At 40.5% G+C, this 23,171-nt stretch overlaps 1 protein-coding gene across 13 annotated transcripts in view; it reads right to left on the bottom strand.

The window, feature by feature from the left end:
• LTBP1 (latent transforming growth factor beta binding protein 1) overlaps nt 1–23,171 on the bottom strand; it is a 434,653-nt gene that overhangs the window by 178,896 nt on the left and 232,586 nt on the right. For all 13 annotated transcript variants that reach the window (XM_070476676.1, XM_070476671.1, XM_070476680.1 and 10 more), the window contains 2 exons: nt 9,939–10,041; nt 5,687–5,758 (listed from right to left, as the gene is read on the bottom strand). In XM_070476676.1, the coding sequence (XP_070332777.1) occupies nt 5,687–5,758; nt 9,939–10,041 (175 nt within the window). The remainder of the gene's footprint in view (nt 1–5,686; nt 5,759–9,938; nt 10,042–23,171) is intronic.

Below are 23,171 nucleotides of genomic sequence, written 5' to 3'. Positions count from 1 at the left end.
TTAAGAGATGATCTCCAAAGACAGGACCATTCTCTACTAAGGAAAACAGTATCAAAAATAAGTCAGAAATACAGTGGTATTCTGTAGGTTAAAAGTACTGCTGGAAAATAACTGCTATCCTAAAATTGTATATCTGATTACTCTCATTACAGAATGAGTTCAAAATAAAGGTATTCTCAGACATGTAAAGTATATATTTCCTAGTGATCCTCACTTAAAGAACTGTTAAAGGCTGTGATCTCAAAATATAAATTAGCAAATCAAAATATAGGACACCCAGTTAAGCTTGAATTTCATGTAAGCTAATACTTTAAGAATGTATATCCCAAATTATTTGCTGTTTACCTGGCATTCAAATTTAACTGGGCATCCTACATTTTATCTGACAATCTGATCACAAAAGAGAACACGAACCCAGAAAGCAAGGATACAAGAAACAATGCTGAGTGAAAAAACTGATACCATCTCAGTAAACTCATTTAACTATTAACCATATTAAAAAAGTTGTTTTCATTAACTATACCTTTGAAAATAGTTCTAAAATGATAATCTCTTTTCTAAGAAAGGTATCACAAATCTATTTTCTTTTAAATATGCAAGCTGTTGTCATAATGGCCTTTGGACATCTCTACATTAAAAGAAGTGTAAATCCAATAACTGTTGGATGTAACATGTATCCAGCATGTATCAGAAGTCCATTATATTACAAATGATGCATGCAATTAATCATAAGAAAAATAAGAAACTGGTCCTAAAGTTAAGTATCACTGTATCTCACCCTACCTGTCTGTTTTAACCCAGCAGTACACCACAGGCCAATTCTTTTCTCCAGCCAAGTCAGCTTACTTGAGGGTCTTTCCTGTACTTTCTAGCCTCCCCAATGCACTCAAAGACCAGCCTTCCTCTACATATTCACCATAGTGCAGTCACGGAAATTTTTTACGTTCACTTAAGAGGCCTGAAATGTAAGCTACAGTCCAGACAACCTCTTTATAACCAAGTTCCATGTACACCTTCTTTACATGGATTATTAATCAAGATTGGTCAGTTTCATTTAATGACAGAGGTACACCCCTGGGCGGGGGCGGGGAAAGTGCATTATCTTTTCTATGGTCGGAATACAATTAAATTTCAGATGCACCTCTAGCATCTTTCTAGCAAAAAGAAGTCCTGCAGTGAAAGTTTTAGTAGAGTATTATTGTGTCTTAGTGTATCTGTTTTGTAATTTTATTTTATTAGAGCAGAACAACCAGTGTAATAAAATCAAGCCAAAAGAAAGTTATGTGGACAGCTCTTTTATATTTGCTTTAATGGGCTCATCTGGGGTGAGCTGAAATTCAGCTAGTTGGATGACTGAACAAAGCAAATTACATCCTGCTGATTCAAACTGATTTAATTACACTAAATCCAAAGGGCAAGACTGATGTCTTATTCATCATTCATCACATATCCTCAGTCTGTAGTTCAGGAGTGCCCCACCAACTCATGTTTATGGGCTATCGGATATTTTTTAAAGATTTCAAGATTCATGAAAAAGAAACATACATACACTGGATTCTAAAAGCACAGACACTGTCTAGCTATGTATTTTGGCATTGCCCATAGCTCAGCACATGCTAAAAATGCAGAAAACAGTAGGTTGATTTTAGAACTATAAACTAATGAAACAAGTAAGTGATTTTAGCATGTTAAAAGAGATATTTGCTTTAGATAAAAGATTTCATGGAATAGACTGGTCCCCAAGTAATTTCAGAACCCAATTCTAGAAGTGAGATTTACACCTAATTTTTAAGAACACATTTATTTCACGGCAAAGTGATAGTCAAGTGTTCAGTCGTGTCCAACTCTTTGTCACGGACTTGTCACGGACTGTGGCTTGCCAGGCTCCTCTGTCCATGGAATTCTCCACACAAGAATACTGAAGTGGGTAGCCTTTCCCTTCTTCAGGGGATCTTCCCGACCCAGGGATTGAACCTGGGTCTCCTGTATTGCAGGCAGATTCTTTGCCATCCAAGCCACCAGGGAAGACCATGAAACAGGAGTTCCTATGATAACTGCCATGAGGTATTTCTTCATTTAATTCTAATTCAACATCAAACCTTTAGCATAATAATGAAATGACAAATGCTGCTCTAGGTATCCACCAGCAAATTTAATTGAATTGTTTGTTTTTATAAATGAAGCAAATTAAAACAATTCCATAAATGTTGAGGGCAGTGAGGGCAGGTTTTAGAGCTCCATGTGTGTATATGCAATAAATCATTCCTTTGAAAACATAATTGCAGCACCACTAGAAAGGAGGGGAAAACCCAACTTTTAGGGCAATTATTTGAAAGCTCCTCAAATTAACTTGTGCACAGTTGGCTCTTTGTTACAGAGTACACTTTGTGAAAAGTTGTTTCAGGCATTAATTCACTTAGGTGAAGGAAATAATGCAATTCTAGTTATTAATCACTTTAATTTTAAATGCACTTTGTAAACTGAGAAGACATTAAACTCTAAGAACAATGTGGAACGCACAAGTAATTAGATGGTTAACAGTCTTCTTTTGAAAAACTTCAAAGTAAAGAGCTTCAAGGCTCTAGGAAAATCCAAGTGTGCATATGTAATGTGAGAAAGTTCTACCTAAGTTTAGTGGCCAATAATATCACAAAAGGAATGAAATTAAGCCCTTCGCTCAAAAGTAATGTAATAGATTATGATGAATGAAATCATATGATGTTATGAGTCAATCTCCTCTGTAGTGTAATTTTGCAGTGCCTACTCGAGGCAGCATGAAATAGAATTTTCTGTGATACTTCACTCCAGAATTCATGCCAAAAAGTACAACGCTGTTTTGCAAATATTCTCCTAAGACAAACATAAGCCAGGATTTGGCGTTACTGAACATCAGTGTGACTGAGGTGGAACCATTTGATATGCTCAGTATGAATAAAACTTGTTAAAGGTCACTCCATACCAACCAAACCAGAAAAGGAAAAGTCTAAAATCCTCAGGGAATTACTTAACGGTTTCTCCACTTTATTTTGCTAAGTGAGATGACAAATGATTACTTGCAAATTTTCACTTCTATAGTGGCATTTTTATGAACATGAACTGTTAGAACCTTGAACTAGCCAGTAGAAGGAATATATTAGATAACCATCCTTTCTTATTAAATCAAATAAACATTAATTTCTTTGACTTCTATTAGTTCTTTAAACAGATAGTGTATCATATTTACATTAGTAATACTTTACAGATATATACAAAATTGGTAAAAGAGGCCATGCTGCACATAGAAACAGAGATGGCTTGGGAATTTAATCCTGGCTGGGCCTCCTCATTGTCTTTGTGATCTTGGGCACTCTCTTTCAGTTCTAATTGGGATTAATAATGTCCAAATCCTATCCCACCCCAAGAAAATGAGTATACTCTTTATCATTTGACATTCAGAGAAATCAGGAGCATCTGACATTTCTGGAGAGTTTCTAACAAGTAGTCATGCAGACTTAGAATGGTGAGGTATAAATATGGATCCTCCTCTTTCTACAGCTTAATGGAGCAACCAGATATACCTAATCAAAGGAACACTTCAGGAAACTACATGACTAGAGTCTAAAATTTGTGTGACAGACCAGTCATTTCTTTCTTCTTATGCGCAACCTCCATCCCAGGTGACAGAATAATACTGCTATCAGAGCACTAAAATAAATTGACAGAGTCATTTAACATTACTTACTGCACAGCAAAGCCCCCCTGTAGCATCCTGGGCTAACAGCTATTAGGGATCTGCTGGATCACTCCTAAGTGCTGCAAACTCAGTACTTCCAAAAGCGTCTCATTACAACGATGGGGAATTCTAATCTACAGAAAAGGTTTGCATGTAGTTGTTATAAACATGCCTCTTTATAACTCCAGGCTATTGACTTTAGCTCTTGAAGTAATTTATAAGTCTTGCAGGACGGTCGATTAAACATTTAAAGGCATATTTCTAAGGTAGCCACTATATTTCTCCTCAGTCAACTTGGTTTACATTTCTCTTCAGTCAAACAGCTTGGTTTATATGGTAGAATATACATTTAGCCATCTATTCATTCTTCCACCCATTTAATTCAGCTTTCTATCCATACAGTATGAACTTTTAATGATATCTGAAATTCTATTGATTCTTACATAATGTTGATTAATCCGCTACTCCCACATCCCTAGCAGTACTGCAAGTTTGCAGATGTTTCTCAAAAAGCATCTTGAGCACCCTCTCCTTTGCCAACATTGTTTCATCTACAATGATGGCTTAAAATATTTGGAGGAAAACATTTTTAAAGACATGGTATATCTATGTGCATTTCAAAAGAAGATTCTTTTGAAGTCAGCAAAAGCTCTTCAAATCATAAAAGCTATACAGATACAATATTGAAGAGACAATTCACTTCAGAAAATTCTCAGATAATTGAGATATTCCTTTGACTTGAACCATTTTGATAGGGATTAACATATATACTATTAACACTACATTAATCTGCTGCTGCTGCTGCTGCTAAGTCGCTTCAATCGCATCCGACTCTGTGCGACCCCATAGACGGCAGCCCAGCAGGCTACCCCGTCCCTGGGATTCTCCAGGCAAGAACACTGGAGTGGGTTGCCATTTCCTTCTCCAATGCATGAAAGTGAAAAGTGAAAGTGAAGCCGCTCAGTCATGTCCGACTCTTTGAGACCCCATGGACTATAGCCTACCAGGCTCCTCCGTCCATGGGATTTTCCAGGCAAGAGTACTGGAGTGGGTTGTCATTGCCTTCTCCTATTAATCTGCTCTGTCCCTATAAACACATACTGGTCAAGGATAGAGAGTCTCAGATCACAAGTCAGAGGACATGTGCTGTGTTTTGATATGGATTTTAGCTCAGTAAGACTCTTGGAAGCTCTTTCTCTGTTTATTGCAAAGTACACATATTTCCATGTTACTACCACCACCTTCATCCTAGACATGTACTCGGAAATTAGGAGCACTGTCTGCACATCTCCCAAAGTAAATGAAATGAAATTTGCTGTCATATACAGGTACAATAAGCTAGGCACTGGTAAACCTGAATTATAACCTCAGATCTATTTGGCCAGAGAAAAGTCACTTAACCAGTCTGGACTTAAACGTCCTCACTCGTAAAGCACAGACACTGAACTAAAGGATTTTTGAAGGTCCCACTGCTTGTATGTTTCTATATAGATTGAACAAAAGCAATTATCCTTGAATTAAAAAATTAAAAAAAAAAAAAAGAAATCTGTTTGCTCTGATATTTAATACCTTAATAGTTTGAGTAGCCAGAAACAGTCTGATGAGAGAAAAAAGGGAACTCTGTGGCCCAATCATGTGTCAGTAAAGAAGTAATACTTCTAGGAACACGCATGTGTTCACATGTGCACACACCCACATGTGGATCATGCACTCCATAATGTAATCCAATCTGCCATGGATTCCAACAAAGATAGATAGAGGGGGGTAAGTTCCATAAAGTTTAAATGGTAGTGATGTAATTCTAGCAACCATATACTAAACTTTTTTTTTACTTAAACAGAGTGAGCAAGAGGTGATTCTCTGTGTGACCCTCACAAGCTGGGTTAATGAGCAAAACATGGCAAAACAACTCAAGTTTCTAAAAGCAAAACAACTGTTGAGCTCATACACAAATGAATTCACAGTTGATCTTACCTTGACAAAAGGTGTTGTTAACCCGTTTATAACCTTGTAGACATTCCATCATTTGATTATATCCATGATAAGCTGTAAAAAAGAAACAATTTTGTTACATGCTTAAATTCTTACAATCCTAAACTACTGTATGTGATAAGCAAAGTGATATAAAGCATCAGTGATCTTCTAAGATATCAACCCAATGTATATTCATTTTCCATTGTTTTTTAGTATATCTCATGCTTTGCAACAGACATAAATCTCAATTAGTTTTCAATCTTTATGTTCATTCAAAAGCCATAAAACTGTTCTATATTTTCTTCTAATTAGTGACTATTACAAAAAAATTCACTTCCTCCCCAATGATTAACTACTGGCAGTTGAATTTTCTAATAAATTCAGAGAGGGTGATTAGACATCCTGGTCTGCCTAGGACAGTCCTTGATGATACCTGTTGCTCCATCAAGGTTCATTAATAGCATTCCACTTCACTCTGAAAAGTTCCCCAGTTTAGATAATAAACTATATGCTCACTTTAATTATAGGCTCACATATTCTAGTATAAATTGATTCTCTCTACCATGAAGCTGAGAACAGGTGTTAAAGGAAGCTAGGAGATGTAAAGAGCTGCTCTGATACACTGTCTGATTCAGCATTCAGAAAACTCAACCAGTCAAATGTTGAAGCCACCAATTTACCAACAAAACCCTAGCCACTGAAATTCTGACATCCTACTGTGATGCCTGAGAGGCTTCTTGGCGTAAGTGCCAGAACCAGTTTGCTGCTGCTGAGTCGCTTCAGTCGTGTCCGACTCTGGGCGACCCTATAGACGGCAGCCCAGCAGGCTCCCCCGTCCCTGGGATTTTCCAGGCAAGAACACTGGAGTGGGTTGCCATTTCCTTCTCCAGTACATGAAAGTGAGAAGTTAAAGTGAAGTTGCTCAGTCGTGTCCAACTCTTCGCGACCCCATGGACTGCAGCCTACAAGGCTCCTCCATCCATGGGATTTGCCAGGCAAGAGTACTGGAGTGGGTTGCCATTGCCTTCTCCAGAACCAGTTTGACCTAGGTTCAAATCTTGGCTCTGCCTTTTGACAGCTCTGCCGCCTTGGAAGACAAGCTTCCTGGTTCCAAATGGAATTCTGTACAATAGGAGTATTTCCAACTGTTGAGTAAGTCAGGGCTATTGCGGAGTATAGAGATACTTTATACAAAATGCCTACCATTGGGCCTGACAAAAGTATGCACAGATATCATTGTTTCCTGCAATACGGTGTTCTTTTATTAAGATAATAATGGACTGTCGTGAAAATAGGCTGAATTGGTTAAACCACTTAGAAGACCTAAACAAGCAATGAAACAAAAAAGTTCCAAGTAAAATGGAAATTTTCCTTTGAAAAGTAAAATTATTTTGCCCCTAGCACATGGTCTTCATTCTCACCACTAAGGAATAGCGTGTAAGTATTTACTAGTCACATTCCTCTCCTCTATTACTTCCTTTCTTTGCCTTATTTCCTCTGCTAGAAAATGGTTAACGTGAGGAATCTGGAAATAGTGGGTTAAAAGTAAAAAACCAGTATGTGGGGAGTCACCCATTCAGCCCCTTGGCCACATGTCCACTCTTGTCCCATGTAACGAGGACACCCTGTAACAGGTTACCTCCAGAGATTGTGAGATCTCTCTCAGTGACTCTCAAAGGCAAAAGAGAGATTATCATCTCATTTAAAAATTAAGTCATCTACCTCAAGGCAGAAAGCCAGACCAGATGATCTTAAAGTCTTCCTCTGTTTAGAATTTGATGCTAATTTTCTTTGAAAAAAGTTTAAAGGGCAAGCAACTTGTTCATATCAAGTACATTTTTAATAGATTACAGACTCTTTAATGAAATCATTTGCAGATTTAAAATTAAGTTTTCACAGTAAGAACTGATCAACAATGAAAGGTCTTTCTGTATGTGGCTAAACAAAAAATTCAAAACATTAAATAAGAGCCACTTGAAAATTACTCTGAGTGAAAAAAAAAAAAAGCATGGAGCACAAAACCCTAGCTTCTAAAGCCAAGAAAAGTCTGCTTTCTTCCAAAACGAGTATGATTTTAAAATAAACAAAGTTTTTTAAGTGACATAGGAAGAATAGGACTCTGAGTGTATTTCTTGGGAGTGGGCTACATGGTAGGATGGCACAAATGGAGTAAAAGTCAAGATGTCAATAGCTTACTTCATTCATAATCCATGTTGCTCTTCAACTTATATATTAGATCAACCTGTACAGACCTTATTTTCATTAGTTAAAAGTGACAGCAACTTTGTACTTTTACTTTCTACTTAAATTATTACCAACATTAAAATATAGAGCTAACAAAACCATATAAAGTATTGAATTTATCCCCAGATGATAAAATTCTAGATAGAAAATGACATAACTGTGATTCTCTTTACTCTTCACTTCTGTCCCTGTCTTGCAACTTTGGGCTTTGGAAATAAGAGGAAAGACAAGCTAAATAAGCAAACAATACACAGAGAAGGGAAAAAATGAAAAAGAAAAATAAGAGATAAAATGAAAAAAGTACTAGAGAACATAAACTTAGCCTCAAAACCAAGCTGTAAGAATTGGACTTCTCTTTCTTCAGTCCTTAGACTCAGCAGTGGAAAACATACTAACCTTCACATTATTCTAAACTTACCCCCAAAATGATGGGGAGACATTTTTTGAAAGGCAATGCTTCTTTAACATTTTAGATATAGATTTGTTTCATGGTCCATAGGACTTCACAGCAAATGACAGAGCTGGGAGTCAAACCCAAGCCTCCCTAACTCCAAACTCCATGGTCTTGAAATCATACAAAATGTCCCCAAGATGTCCCTTTGGTCAGGCTGTCACAATAATTTTTATGTAGATAGATCTTTTAGTGGGGTGGAACCATCACACTCAATCCACTGCTGGAAATTGCATGGCTAATCATTATTGAAACCCAGAGAAAATTTACCAGGGACAATGTCTCAGTATTGAATGTTCTTGTTTATGTGGGTTTTTTTCCCCTCTATATGAGTAATTCATTAACTATCAGAAACTTCAGTGGTGTTTCCAAAATTATTTTTCTAAAGGAAGATAGGAGCAATTATCAAGGAAAAAAGTAAAATTAAATTAACTTGAAACATCAAAAGATTTAGAGAACAAGTTTGAGAGATAAGAAAGAATCATTTATGATGATGGAAGAATAGTATATAAGACAGACCAAAGGAGCAGTGATTCTTAGGGGGCAGATTCTAGATTGAATAGGTTTTAAAAGGCAGTTGAGAATACCATTCAAATCAACAGCTGTTTGTTGAGAATACCATTCAAATCAACAGATGTTTAATGAAGGATAAATAAAAATTATCCAATGGAAGCAAATGAGAAACTCCTTGCAGCATAAACTATTAAAAAATAACTATAAAAACAAAAATGATAACATAGAAAACTATCACTTGCTTTCTTGGCAAAAACATGACAAATAAGAAGAGGGAAAGCTCCACTTAAAACCAGCTACCTCTGTCTTTCTAAAAAGTACTAGGATTCAATTATCCAGAGCTAACACTATATTCAAAAACTGGGGGGAAAGTAACAGAAAGATGTAAATCTGGATTTAATCACATCAACAGGTTCTGGGAAACAAATTTTATAGACTAATCAATGCACGTAGATGTCAGTAGAGATTTATGTCTTGAAAAATGTGACAGTTTAACAGCAGAGACTAAGAGGAAAAGGGAGGAAACACTGTGTCCTTGTGACTAAGCTTCTCTTTCAAAAATCAGCAATCATTCATTTCTCTATTTTAGCTTTTCTTTTCAGTAAAATTTGAAAACCTATAGTGTAGTAAAAACTACAAGAGAAGTTGTGGATATTAATAAACATTTAAGGAATGTAACTTAACAACTGCTGATTTTTTATAGCAGCATTTAATTATCATTTCATTATCATTTTAAAAGAGATCTTATTTTTCTTTCATCTTAGAAAATAGAGCCTACTTTTAGCACATCCCCTTTTAAAAGATCTTTTCTTTAAAGTAATCCAGCTGAACAAAAGGCAACCGATAACTATGTTTGTTAAAAAACAGAAATCAGTATGAAAGCTTTCTCAGACTTGCAAGATTTCTGGAGATGCAAAGTATTGTACTACATTCAACAATTCAATGTGATTTCTTTGAAGTCTAATGTCTCACCATTAAAACAGTCGTCATAAGAAAACAGACATGCTACATTAACCTGCAAAAGAACGATGAAATGTCACTTACATGGCTTCTTGGGGCATTTCTGGCATTTGTGAAAGCCCCAGGAGGTGCCCACAGTTCCACAGCAGTCCTCCTGCTTTGAAAGGCCAGGGAGCGCTTTGCCACACTGCAATGATGAGGTGTGAAATAGGAAGGTTAATTCAATGCAGGATGCCCAGCTCCAGAGCACTGGTGTGCTTCACAGCCACATTATAAAACAGTTCCCTTGTTGTTGACACAGAACCTGGGGGGGTGTTGGGAGTGGGGGGCTCTAAAACCTCAGAAACATCCGCACACAATCAGAGGGCACTCAAGCAAACAAGCACATTTCCAAGAGCTCCTTGGCATTTTTAGTCTTCATACAACCTGTCACTGTTCTGAGCACTTTATAAAACTTAACCTTCCAATGCCTTTCTTCACATTTTCTTCCCCCTTAGTAAGAAGAAACTTAAAAGATACTTTGAACTTTTTACATTTGAATTTTAATTGTCTACTGAGATGTCCGCTGTGGACACTCAGGGAACAGAGCTGTAGGGGGAGGCATGTACAAAGACCTTGAGAATACGGCACACAGATCCCACCTACAAGAGGCCATGGGTCCTCCTGTAACACCAAGGCCTGGGCGAGACAGGGCATGACCACGGGCCGAGCCAGACCAGCCCTGGGTGAGACCAACACTCCAGACATCCATGCAGCCTGACCCCGGGAAGTCAGCCACGCTGGGAAGGTTCTGGCAGGTCTAAATCAGGCCAGCAGGCAGACGAGTCGGGCTTCGGGATCACCTGAGCGCCACAGAGATGACAAATGCAAGGATCCGTCTCATGTTCCAGTCAGCCGAGGTCAGAAGAGGCCAAGGAGAAGAATCCTGAGTCAGACCTGCTCCGTGGCACCGACCAGACTTTAGAATGACAGGCTCTGCTTTGCGCACTGCTTTCGAGGCCAGTGGTGCAGGAAGGGCCGCCCGGCTCCTCGTTCCTAACGCGCAGGCAAAGCCCAGATCTAAGGGGCCACTCTGCCTCCCTCTGCCTCAGCCTCTACAAGATTCTCCAAATGGCTTTCAGAGTCACCTGGGCTTCCTTGTGGCTCAGCTGGTAAAGAATCCACCTGCAATTAGGGAGACCTGGGTTCGATCCCTGGGTTGGGAAGATCCTCTGGAGAATGAAAAGGCTCTCCACTCCAGTATTCTGGCCTGGAGAATTCCATGGACTGTATAGTCCATGGGGTCGTCCATGGGGTCACAAAGAGTCAGACTGAGCGACTTTCACTTTCACTTTCCAGAGACAAACCTGATCACATTATTCTGAATGAAAACCTACAGCGACTCTCCCCTGTATGAAGCCTGCAACCTCCCCGATACGATACACGTAAACTTCCAGTTCTCACCTCGGACAATCTCTCTCTGTCCCCTCCCACCCCTCTCCATCCATCCTTCAGGCACACTCCAGGACGCCTTATCTTCTGTACAAACTAGCTTGTTCTTTAGTTCCTTCTGATTGTTCGCTCCTTCCTTCCTTTAACAGACCCAGAGAATCCTCACCATGAAACCTCCTGTCTCCTCAATTTCAGCGAGTTCCTCCAACCATCCCCTTTACGCCAGGATACTTTCTACACAGTTCTGCTGCCTCCGCTATGTATTTTAATCAAACACAGATGTATTTTACTTATCTTTATACCCCAATGTATAGTACAAGTTGCAAATAAACACTCAATAAACGTTAAGGGAAGGAAGGAGCAAACAATCAGAAGAAACTAAAGAACTAGTTTCAGTCCATTCAAGCAAGCAATGGTCCTGGGGAAAACAATGGAAATTAGCAAACTAGCCCAGGCTGGTGAGCAGAACTCGGGGGCAGAAAGTTGGGACAGGTGGTGACTCGTAGAAAAGAGCAGCAGAGAGCGGATACCCGTTGCCTGGCAGGCCTCCAGGGGCCACACTGCCTTCCCTCCAGGTCTACCCATGCAGTATTCCCAGCAAGGCTCTGACTGCATGTCCGACTTGTAAAACAAAACCAGAGAAGGCAGGGCTCAGCTAATGAAGTTGGAGTTACATCATAGCTTTGAAGTCCTCAGGTTTTTGTGGGTTTTCAAGATTTCAACAGGATGTCGTATTCTCTCCAAAAATAGTGTATGATGAGCAGGAGGAGGGGAGGGGGGCAGTGGGGGGAGAGAGTGAACACATGTACAAATGGAGAACCTCGGGGAGAAACAACACACACTGGCTGCATTGAGGTAGTCCCCAGACTCCCTCAGCTTAATAACAGAAGGCTTAAACCTGAAATACGAAGCACGGAAGAAGGAAGATGGAACAACGCTCCAGGCATGAAGACTGGAAGCAAAATGATATGTGAAGAACACAGAGGTCTCCACGGTTGCAATCAGCTGCCAAAGCGTGCTTGTGGTTTACTTCCAGTATGATCAGTCAGATTTATGTCAGACACCAGTGCATATCACATGCAGACCATTCTCGTCCCAGCCCCTCTGGGTTCTTCTCTTCATCAAGCAAAACTCTCAACACTTGCCGATTTTATATGCTCCAAATGCTGGTAGCAGTTAAAATCCAATTTTCACCTTGGATTCCTAGAATGTTTGATTTGGGAGGGCAAAAATAAATCATTTCTCCCGACTGGGCCTCAAAAAAAAGGTACAAGGTTTTCATTACAGGATTCAGGCTGCTTTATCCTACGGCTTTGTTTTTGCGGGTCCACAGCCAAGACCAGCACAAGCCATCCAAGTCGATTAAATAAATGCAGGGTAGGTGGTACCACAGCGCTGTGTGTTCCTCTCAAAACTGGGTCTGCACCGCACGAGGACAGACTGCAAGGGATAAAGTCAGGTTTGCAGCAAGGCAAAGGGCGCCCCTCTAGTTAGTTAACTATGCAGAGATTTCAAAGTGCAGCAAGAAACTCCACCTGAGATCTTTGCAGCCAGATGCAGGGCTTTCGCTCATACAAGAGATTCCGCAGCACCTGATATTACCTGGATGCTGGAAGCATCTAGAACAGAAGAAGGTAGAGGAAGGATCTCCCCTCCATACCAAAAGTCCACACAGGAGACAATGACATTGAAAAGGACATTAGAATCTTGAATGCCCTCCTGTCAGCCTGGAAGATTCTACTTCTCAATAAGACATAATCACATGGACATAGGCTGATGCTACTGAGATACATTTTTATTCCCAGATTAAAGTGATTTTTTACAAGTTAAAAATACAAATGGAATTTCTCTTGTGTGAATCACTCACCACATTTTCAGAGAAAGACTGTCTCTCATTTCAAGGCATATCTTATTAGAAATCCAGGAGAAATGTGCTAATCACATAACCCAATATTTAGTTATTTCAAGCCAGAAAGGAAAACCTATGCTGTCCATTGAGCAATGTGATAAAGCTCAAAAAGTTCACACAACTCCGGGCTGCACATTAGGGGACTCTTGGACCCCACACGTCCAGGCTAGGATTCAGCAAATGCATGGCCTACCTAGAGTGGTCCAAACAGAACAATAAAGGTTCAGGCTACCAGGTTCAATGACTATCAGCTGAAGAAAGTAGAGATAATAAGACAGACAGCAGAGTTCAGACATGTTCAACAAACATGTTTAACATGTTCAAGTTGTTGCTTGAAGTTATCTGCATGGTGAAGGTATTAGCAGGACTACAGGCTCCAGATCACAAGAAAAGAAGATTCCACTCAAAGCAGGAGACCTTTACAACAGCAAATGATCCTCAACAATGGAAGAGGTCAACATCTTCACTGATGCTAAAGGATCATCTTGTGGGAATGCCCAGGGTGAGCAGCAGATGTCTCTTAGGGTTTCTGTCAGATCTAGGGTTCCATGCTCAATATACACTGATAGGTTGCATTACTGACAAAGGAAATACTAGAGCCAACCCCAAGTACTTGTGTTGCGGAGAGCAGGAAATGTTTCTAACAGGACAGTGTCTGGGCAGATACACTCCTACCCAGCTTCTATGTTTTACCTTGTCCCTCAAATCAACACCACCAGGGATGCTCATACCAGTCTGAGCTTACTCCTACAGGACCTATGCACACTAGACAGAAAAAGAGGAAAACAGAACTCCTCTCAGCACTAATCACCATGATTCCTAGAAGACTGGCTGCATGAAAATAACTCATCAACCATTACTACCTGCATACCCAGACTAGCACCATACATTAGAGGGTAAGACTATTTAGAAAGCATCACAATTACTCCATGAATGTTCATGGTGCTGCTTTTACAGCGAAGAAGTTATTACAAGCCATGGTGTAAAAGCCTTTGTTAAACATTGTTAAGAATTAACAGACTGCAAAATCATGAACTCTTCTAAATCTTGACCTGATTGAGAACACTTATCTGTAGACTTATCTGCAGCACTCACCTGCAAATCCTCGTTTTTAAAACATCATAACACTTTCCTGCCACTCCGAATAAAGCTGTGATGACAGCTGGTTTTAGATCTCCCTATAAATATATGAGCATTAAGTCTTAAATTTAATGGCTTATAATTTTTGTCTATTACAAACTCGCCAATGGGATTGCTTCATAGATGAACAATCACTTGAAGGGAGTGTGATGAATATTGGAGTATGGTGTCAAAAAGATTCAGTTTTCACACCTTAAAATTACTAGTACCTATAATATCCTTATTTCAAGAACATTTGCTGCACCAGGCCAATGGATCCTCCCCAGGAAAGATTCAGCCGTGGGGAAAAAAAAGGAACACTGGTGTGGAATCATTACACCTGGACCTAAACCCCAAGTCTCTCTGACAAGATGTTCCACAGACCATCCAGCATCTCCAGACTAGTTCTCAGACAAACGGATGGTAATCCCAACTTCAAAGGACTGTGGTGAGATTCAACAATGCATGTCCAAGCGTGGCTGACCTTATCCCCTCAGCCCCTGTGCAGAGACTAGTAGACAGTGATCTTCTGGGGTGGTGTTCTGCACCAGGACATAGTGTTTGGGAAGCACAGCAAGGACTGGCTGGATCTGCACCATGCTCCTCAGCTTATATCTTGTGTGGGTGCAACCTACCGAGCGTTACAGTGCTGGCCAATTTCTTAGGCTCTTGGGATACATTTCTTAAAAGAGTTCAGATACTCTAGGAGTAAAAGGGCTGCTTTATGAAGATGGCCACCATGTCAAGGACTCACAACTGAAGACATTTGAAAATGTTAATACTGAAATACTCTTACAAATTATCTTATCACGTGTATGTAACTCACTTTATTTTATTATCAGGAACCATTATATACTGAAGTATAAAAGACTCTGAGTTTGAATAAAGAACATTTTTCTCAATGAGATTAAGACACTGGAACCAAAGAAACACAGAGAAACTAAAATATTAAAGTAATATAGATTTTTTTTAAATGCTCCTAGAGATGGTACCGAAGTAAAACATGAAAGGAGAGAGAGGCTGGTTCACTGCTACTCTCTCTCTTGCAAGAGGATGCAGAGTAGTGTTTGGGCAAGAACTGAAACAGGCAGTGACTCAACGGCTGGACTGGGGAGAAGGATTCCAAAGGGATGGAGCAGCGTTAGCTAAGCCCAATACCTAACAACAACTGGAAGGGGCCCGCAGGGCGGGAGCAGGCAAAGGACAGAGGAAGGCGGGCCAAATGCAAAGAAACAGCGAACCGGTGGGGCAAATCAGAGAATGAAGTGGAGCTAAGGCATGGAGCATTCTTCAGTCGGATTCAGCTTGCAGCGGGACATCAAAATTCATCAGGAGACAGGAAAAAGGAAAGGTCAAAGCAACAGAGTTCTGGATTGCTTCCAGTGAAGTATCTGGCATCTGTGAAGCAGCATGGCAAACAGAAATATTGATCAAGAGGAGGAGGAAGAGAAAGAAAAGATTAAGTGTTTTATGAAAGTATAGTGTTCTACATCTGGTGTGTGCATGCATGCTCAGTCACTTGAGTCATGTCAGACTCCTTGCAACCCCATGGACTGAGGCCCACCAGGCTCCTCTGTCCATGGGATTTTCCAGGCAAGAATACTGGAGTGGGTTGCCATGCCCTTCTGATACTTCCCCTCAAAAGTAAGTACGAATTATTAGGATAGAGTACATCATTCTTGGAGAAAAATGGAAGAAATTGCTGATCAATATGATCAGTAATCAGAGGCCCATAACAAAATTGGGTAATTATTAAAGTATTAGAGAAGTGTTGGCTATATTCCTCCTCAAAGAACTAGCTGAAGGGAGCTTTTAAGTTCATTGCAAAAGATCTCTTTCCCAACCAATGCTGTCCCAAGCAAGAGCCACCCCAACACAGACTGCCAGGCATCTCCACATTTGGCAGAATTAGTGCATTGTGATTGTGAAACTGACCTGCCCACACAATCCTATTCCCGCACGTGGGACCAGTGAAAAGCGGTGAAAAGATGACCCAGAACTCAATAAAAGGCAAGAGTTTAGCTTCTGAAGTTGGATCAATATGCATCAAAATCCTCACTTTACCCATCACCACCTACATGGCCACAGGCAAAACTCTCAAACTCTCTGCCTATTTCTTCCTTAAAATGGAACTAAAAATGTCCATTTCCACAGAGTTCTCAAAACTTAAACAATACATGGAAGCAGATTCTACATGAGCCAACCATGTGTCCAGACATGTTTGGCTCAGAATCAATATTAGACCCCTTCCTCTGGGTCACTTGTTTAAAAACCTGGGCTTATTTAACGAATGACCTAATAATCTAAATTACTCAATATAATACAATGTCCCAACTTACAGAGAAGAGCTGCCTTAAAATAAATTAGATCTGGAAATTTAAAGGGCTTCCCTGATAGCTCAGTTGGTAAAGAATCCACCTGCAATGCAGGAGACCCCGGTTCAATTCCTGGGTCAGGAAGATCTGCTAGAGAAGGGATAGGCTACCCACTCCAGTATTCTTGGGCTTCCCTTGTGGCTCAGCTGGTAAAGAATCCAACTGCATCAAAAAAAAAAAAAAAAAAGAATCCAACTGCAATGCAGGAGACCCGGGTTGGGAAGATTCCCTGACGAAGGGAAAGGCTACCCACTCCAGTATTCTGGCCTGGAGAATTGCATGGACTGTATTCCATGGACAGAGAAGCCTGGTGGGCTACAGGCCATGGGATTGCAAAGGGTCAGACATGACTGAGTAACTAACATAAAGAAATTTAAAGAGATGTTCTTTTTGTTTTGTTTTGTTTTTTTAAAGTTGCTCTGCACAGCAAGGGGATCTTTTTTCCCCCACCAGGAACTGAATCTATGCCCCCTGCAGTGAAAGTGTGGCATCTTAACCACTGGACCACAGGTAAGTCCCAAAACAAAATATTCTTAAGATTTTGCTAAAAATGTTCAGAGTACTAAAGTACTCTGACCAGTTTTTTTCAAAATAAAGGTCAGGGGGTTAATGCTGTGGAAAGTTTGTGATTTCATTTTCAGTTCAGTTCAGTTGCTCAGTCGTGTCTGACTCTTTGTGACCCCATGAATCGCAGCACGCCAGGCCTCCCTGTCTATCACCAACTCCCGGAGTTTACTCAAACCCATGTTCATCCAGTCGGTGGTGCCATCCAGCCATCTCATCCTCTGTCGTCCCCTCCTCCTCCTGCCCCCAATCCCTCCCAGCATCAGGGTCTTTTCCAATGAGTCAACTCTTTGCATGAGGTGGCCAAAGTACTGGAGTTTCAGCTTCAGCATCAGTCCTTCCAATGAACACCCAGGACTGATCTCCTTTAGGATGGACTGGCTGGATCTCCTTGCAGTCCAAGGGACTCTCAAGAGTCTTCTCCAACACTTCTACTCAATAAGGACAACATGGTATCACTGAATCACAGTGAGTTAACCAGTTAATATCAGTGTTTAAGCAACAGATGACTTCACCTTGGGGACATCAAGACTCTTCTTGTCATATGCCATGTCTTGGTGAAAGAGGATCAAAACCATGAAACCACAATAATGGAGCCTACTACTCTACATCCACTCCCAAGCATCATGGCCCAAGGACAAAGACAGTGCAGAACATGAACTCACTGAGACAGGTCCCAGAGAATGTGTCTGTTCTTTCCTGCTCAGCTAGTATCATGGACTGAATATTGTTATGCCTCTCTGTATATATTCATATCTGACCCCTGACAACATGACATGAGAAGGTGTGGCCTTTGGAACATAATTAGATTTAGATGAGGTCATGAGGGTTGGCCCTTGTGATAGGATTAGTGTCCTGATGAAGAGAGACACACTAGAGCCCTTTTTCTGCCCTATGAAGACAGAGAGAAGGTGGCCACAGACAAACCAGGAAGACAGCCCTGAAGTGAAGTGAAAGTCGCTCAGTCATGTTCAACTCTGTGACCCCATGGACCGTACAGTCCATGGAACTCTCCAGGCCAGAATACTGGAGTGGGTAGCCTTTCCCTTCTCCAGGGAATCTTCCCAACCCAGGGATCAAACCCAGGTCTCCTGCATTGCAGGTGGATTCTTTACCAGTTGAGTCACAAGGAAAGCCCAAGAATACTGGAATGGGTAGCCTATCCCTTCTCCAGTGGATCTTCCTGACCCAGGAATTGAACCAGGGTCTCCTGCATTGCAGGTGGATTCTTTACCAAGTGAGCTATCAGGGAAGCCTGAAGAGAGCCCTACCAGGAATTAAATCTCTCAACCTCTTGATCTTATACTTCCAATTTACAGAACTGTGAGAAAATAAATTTTGGTCATTTCTACTACCCAGTCTATGGTATTGGCTTGGCCAGAAGTTCATTTGGGTTTTTCCATAAGATGTTACAGAAACCTGAACAAACTTTTTTGGCCAACCCAATATTTGTGATGGCAGCCCAAACCAACTTCTACAGAGAGCAATGGTTCTTGTAAATCCTCCACACCCAGAAGAAATGACCTAAGAGCCTGCATGGAATAGTAGAAACGATACTGGAGTAAGACCCAGAAAGCCTCAGTTTTAGTCCTTACCTACCATAAACTCAAAACAAGACATGAAGCAAGTTTATTTCTCTCTGGACTTCAGCTTCCTCACCAATCAAATTTTAAGGACAGACTAACAGTGAATGTTCATTGATGTGCCTAGAGTCTGTGATTTTATGAAGACTCTAGTACAGGGCTGAGGGTAACCTGTGAAGGTCCATGTTCACTGAACGCCCCGCCTGTCAGGCTAACACACTAGATTCTCTGCTGCCGTATTTCCAGATCCTCACATCATATCCTGACCTAGACCAACTCAATCAGTGACAACCAGAATGGGCTTCCTCTTCTGGACCTTGTTTCATGTCCTCCCCTTTTCCTGCTAGTCGGCACTACTGAAAAAAAAAAAAAAAAAAAAAAAAGCAAAAAAAACTACACAGTTCTTTCTAAAACAGTTGTGGCTTTTCAATGACTCCTTTCTAAACTATAAGAATTATAATAAATAGATAACTACCAACAAGTGAAATAAATTATTCAAGATAGGCATGGAGAGGCAGACTTTCCATGCCTTGAGGTATGACTCATTAAAAGTCACATTATGGTTGATCAACCCACACTGCACAGGTGTCCCAAGAACTATCCCATGTGTGAAACTGCCACACTCACCTCTACCACACCCAGAAGTACCTTATTCCAATATTCTGGCAAAAAGCCTCAAGGTATTCTGGCAAGAAGAAACTACACCCTCAGTTCTATGAATCTGGTTGAGGAACATGAATCGCACTTATTAAAACAAAACAAAACAAAAATCCTCTGGGATTTCTTATAAAAACCAGAATGAGGACCCTCTTGGGAGGAGCTCTCCCTGCAAGTAATGCAACAATTAATCCAAACTCCTGTCACAGCTCTTCTTTGTTTCTATTAATATTTTCACTATGATATAAACACATCTCCCCTCTGGCAAAATGACTTCTGCCCATCTTCTGAGCAAAACAGTCCTCCTTGAGCCTGTGGACCAACTATGGCTCCAAACCAAACTAGAAAACCTCATGAGAGCTCTTCAACATCCATGTACCAGAACATTAAATATGTTTATGTCTATGTGCCAATAAGAAAAAGCATCCAAATCTCTGAACCCTATCACTAACGCAACATATTTGATCAACTTGTTCTAAAGGCCTGCTGTCATAAAGGGGAATATTGTTCGATGGAGCACTGGCAGGGTAACAGGCATTGTCTCATAAGAAGAAGAGGAAAACGCTTAAATACTTCCAGATTTTCTAAAAGAACTTGTAAAAAATTTGCTTTGGCTTGAGTAGAACATTCTTTATAGGAAAGGTTTTTTTTGTTTTTTTTTTTTTTAAGTTCACCCAGCTTTCTTTTATTAGAGTAATTAAAACAATGTTAGGCATTTGGGGTATCTGATACAACCATAATCCTCTGATATTTCAGGGTATTGATTTTACAAAGTATCTACTGTGACTAGGGCATTAACTGTTGTAAATGTATCCACATTGATTTCTGACAGTGTATTTGTTTAAAGCCTGCTGAAGCCAAACCATGGGCTTCAAGGAATTCCAGACAACTACTTTAGTTTTATGAAACAGTATTTTTAAAGTTACACTAAGGCAAAAAATGGTTTTAAAGTAACATAAAAGGGGGAAAAATTCTTAAGCATGAAACTTATGATTCTACTTGACATCTTTTCTAAACAAACGATCAAATTTGGGCTGCCTATTTTCTCCACCTCTACAATGATTTGAGGATTTCAATAGTCAAGTCTAGCAGGCTGTGATATGTGTGTCTTGCTATTCTTAAATTGCAAAAAGAATAATTATGTTTTGTCATGATTATATTCCTACATCATAATTCCCTTAACCTCCCCTTGCAGCAAAACATAAACAACATCATAAATCCTAGTATGAGATGATACAAAGATGAAATTTATCCTAACTCCAGTACCAAGGAGCCTTCCTTTATAAAGACAGACCCAAGGTGAGGACGGAAATTAAGACAGGCAGATAGGCATGGCATGGTTATTACTACAGTAATCAGATCTCTCCCAGATGATGAACATAAAGGCCTATTCTGCCCAAAGCCTATTTCCAGAACTGTATTGAGAGAAATTCTTTCTATAAAGCTTCATTGCCTGTCAGTTTCCTTTTTGTTTACAAAGAAAGATACTGAAAGGAACATAACACCGTTTGGGGCCTTATAACACTACGTAAGCTGTAACACGTGCCTCATTTGGTTAAGCTTTCAGTTTTTCTGTATCTCATCCAAGGACACAGAACTCAAAACTAATAATTACCTGTGGTTTGGTTGCAAGCAGTATAGAAAAACTGAATGCCACAAGTCATATTAATAGGTTTAATTCCCTGTGAGCAGGGAACCACGTCTGTCTTGACCACTGCTCTGCCACTTGTGGCGGGAACATTTGCTGCTCACCAGAGAACCACTTGCCTCCCCACATGTTCCGGTTCCTAACCCTTAGTCAGCGTGGACTGCCATAATGAAATTCCAGAGACTGGGTGGCTTCAACAACAGACATTCATTTTTCCCGCCCCGTTCCAGAGGTGCCAGCGTGGCCAGCTCCGGTGAGGACTCTCTCCCTGGCTTGCAGGAGGCTGCCATCCTGCCATGTCCTCACCTGGCAAAGAGACGGAGCTCTCTGGTTACAAAAACACTAACCCTGTTGTATCAGGGCCTCACCCTTATGACCTCATTTACTCTTAATTACTTCCTTACGGACTGTATCCAATTACAGGCACACTGGGGGTTAAGACTCCAACCTATGCGTCTTCCCTGCGGCAGGAGGTGAGAGGCCGTGCCTTCCACACAGAGCGGCAGGAGAGCCGTGGAGCCCGCCGGCGGCCTGAGTCCCTGGGAGATGTGCTGCGCGGTCCCCGGCTCACCTGTTAGACGTCGAGTGTGCACAAACTGTAAGCTTTTGCAGGATTTATGACTACCGTAAAACTTGGCCTACTCTAACACTAACAGATCTGCTGATGACTGAGGTGTGCCTAGCAATGAGCTCAGTTCCTAAGTGGCCCTGTTCTCATGAAAAGCACAAGTTTGTGGGGGAGAGAGGAGAGGCACAAAAATCAACTTTAGGACAATGAACTTTGAAATGGTCTGATTGGATTTTACACGCAGTAAAAGGTTAAGGGAGGAGGGATCAATGTGCATTGAAGGAGGACTGAAAGGCTTTTTGGAGGAACCAACACTTGAGTCTCTCAAGCTGGGGTAGATTTGAAAGATCATTCTAGATACTGACTGTGTTTGATGTCTGTACAGTTTGCTTTGTCCATTGATACTATGAGTAAGTATAAGTGGCCTCTAAAGTTGTGGAAAAGAAGAAAGACGTCAAAATCATTACAGTCAGAGCACTGCATGGCTGAAAGGAGCCTTGATAGTCTTCTCAGCCAAACCAGTTATTTGAAAAATAAAGAAACCGAGGGCCAGAGACATGATGAATTTGCCAAAATGGAAAAAGAGTGATTGTCTTGGAAATACTAATATAAGCTAGTCCCCTCACCTCTCTGAACCTCAAGGTTCATTTAAGTAAATGGGAGACAAGAATACCTACTTCTCGTTATTTTGAAGTTGTTTTGAAGGTCAACTAAGGCCATAAATGTGAATGCTCTCTATCAAATATTTTATAAAAACACACTGCCTCATTAAAATGCCTACCCCAAAGCCACAGACCGTTAGACCATTTTCTTAACTCCGTCAAAGCTTGCACACTCTAAAGCAGTCCTCCTCAAACTACCATCTTGAAAGCACTGCTCTTTGTTCAGGATACTTAGAACTCCTCTGTCTGGATTTCAAAATGCAGGACTGATGTTACATTATTTGAAATATCCTCAATGGTGGCAAATTCTGTTCACCAAGGGGCTGACCTGAGAGCATTGGACGCTTTTGAATTCACTGAGAATACAGTAAATGGGTGGACAGAAAAACAGACATATTTTCATGTGCAGCTCATTAATGGGTTCTGAAACACTTCCTTCAAAACCAATATCCTAACGGCAAACAGCACTGTTACTAGAGTAAATTGCACAGTCTCAAAGAATGAGCTCATTGAAACAACATCCAATTTCATATATAAATCCTTTTATATATGAAAAGAGAAAAAGGGAGAAAAACTGGGAGGATAAGAAAACAATGTTACCATCATTGTGGGGGAAGGTGCAGAGCAAAGTCGGGTAATCCTTTTGATATCTTTCAACAAAGGGTAATATTGCTTTTTTCACCGAAATTTATGAATCAGGCTCTGAAGGATGGGGTTGTTGCTTATGTTTGTGCTTTTTGTAAATCAGATGATTCCACTTCATTTTAGCATATCTCAATTCCAAGGGGTCATGTAGACAAA

This window comes from Odocoileus virginianus, chromosome 2 (assembly GCF_023699985.2).
Source record: "Odocoileus virginianus isolate 20LAN1187 ecotype Illinois chromosome 2, Ovbor_1.2, whole genome shotgun sequence".
NCBI lineage: Eukaryota > Metazoa > Chordata > Mammalia > Artiodactyla > Cervidae > Odocoileus > Odocoileus virginianus.
This window is presented reverse-complemented; position numbering and strand designations above follow the sequence as displayed.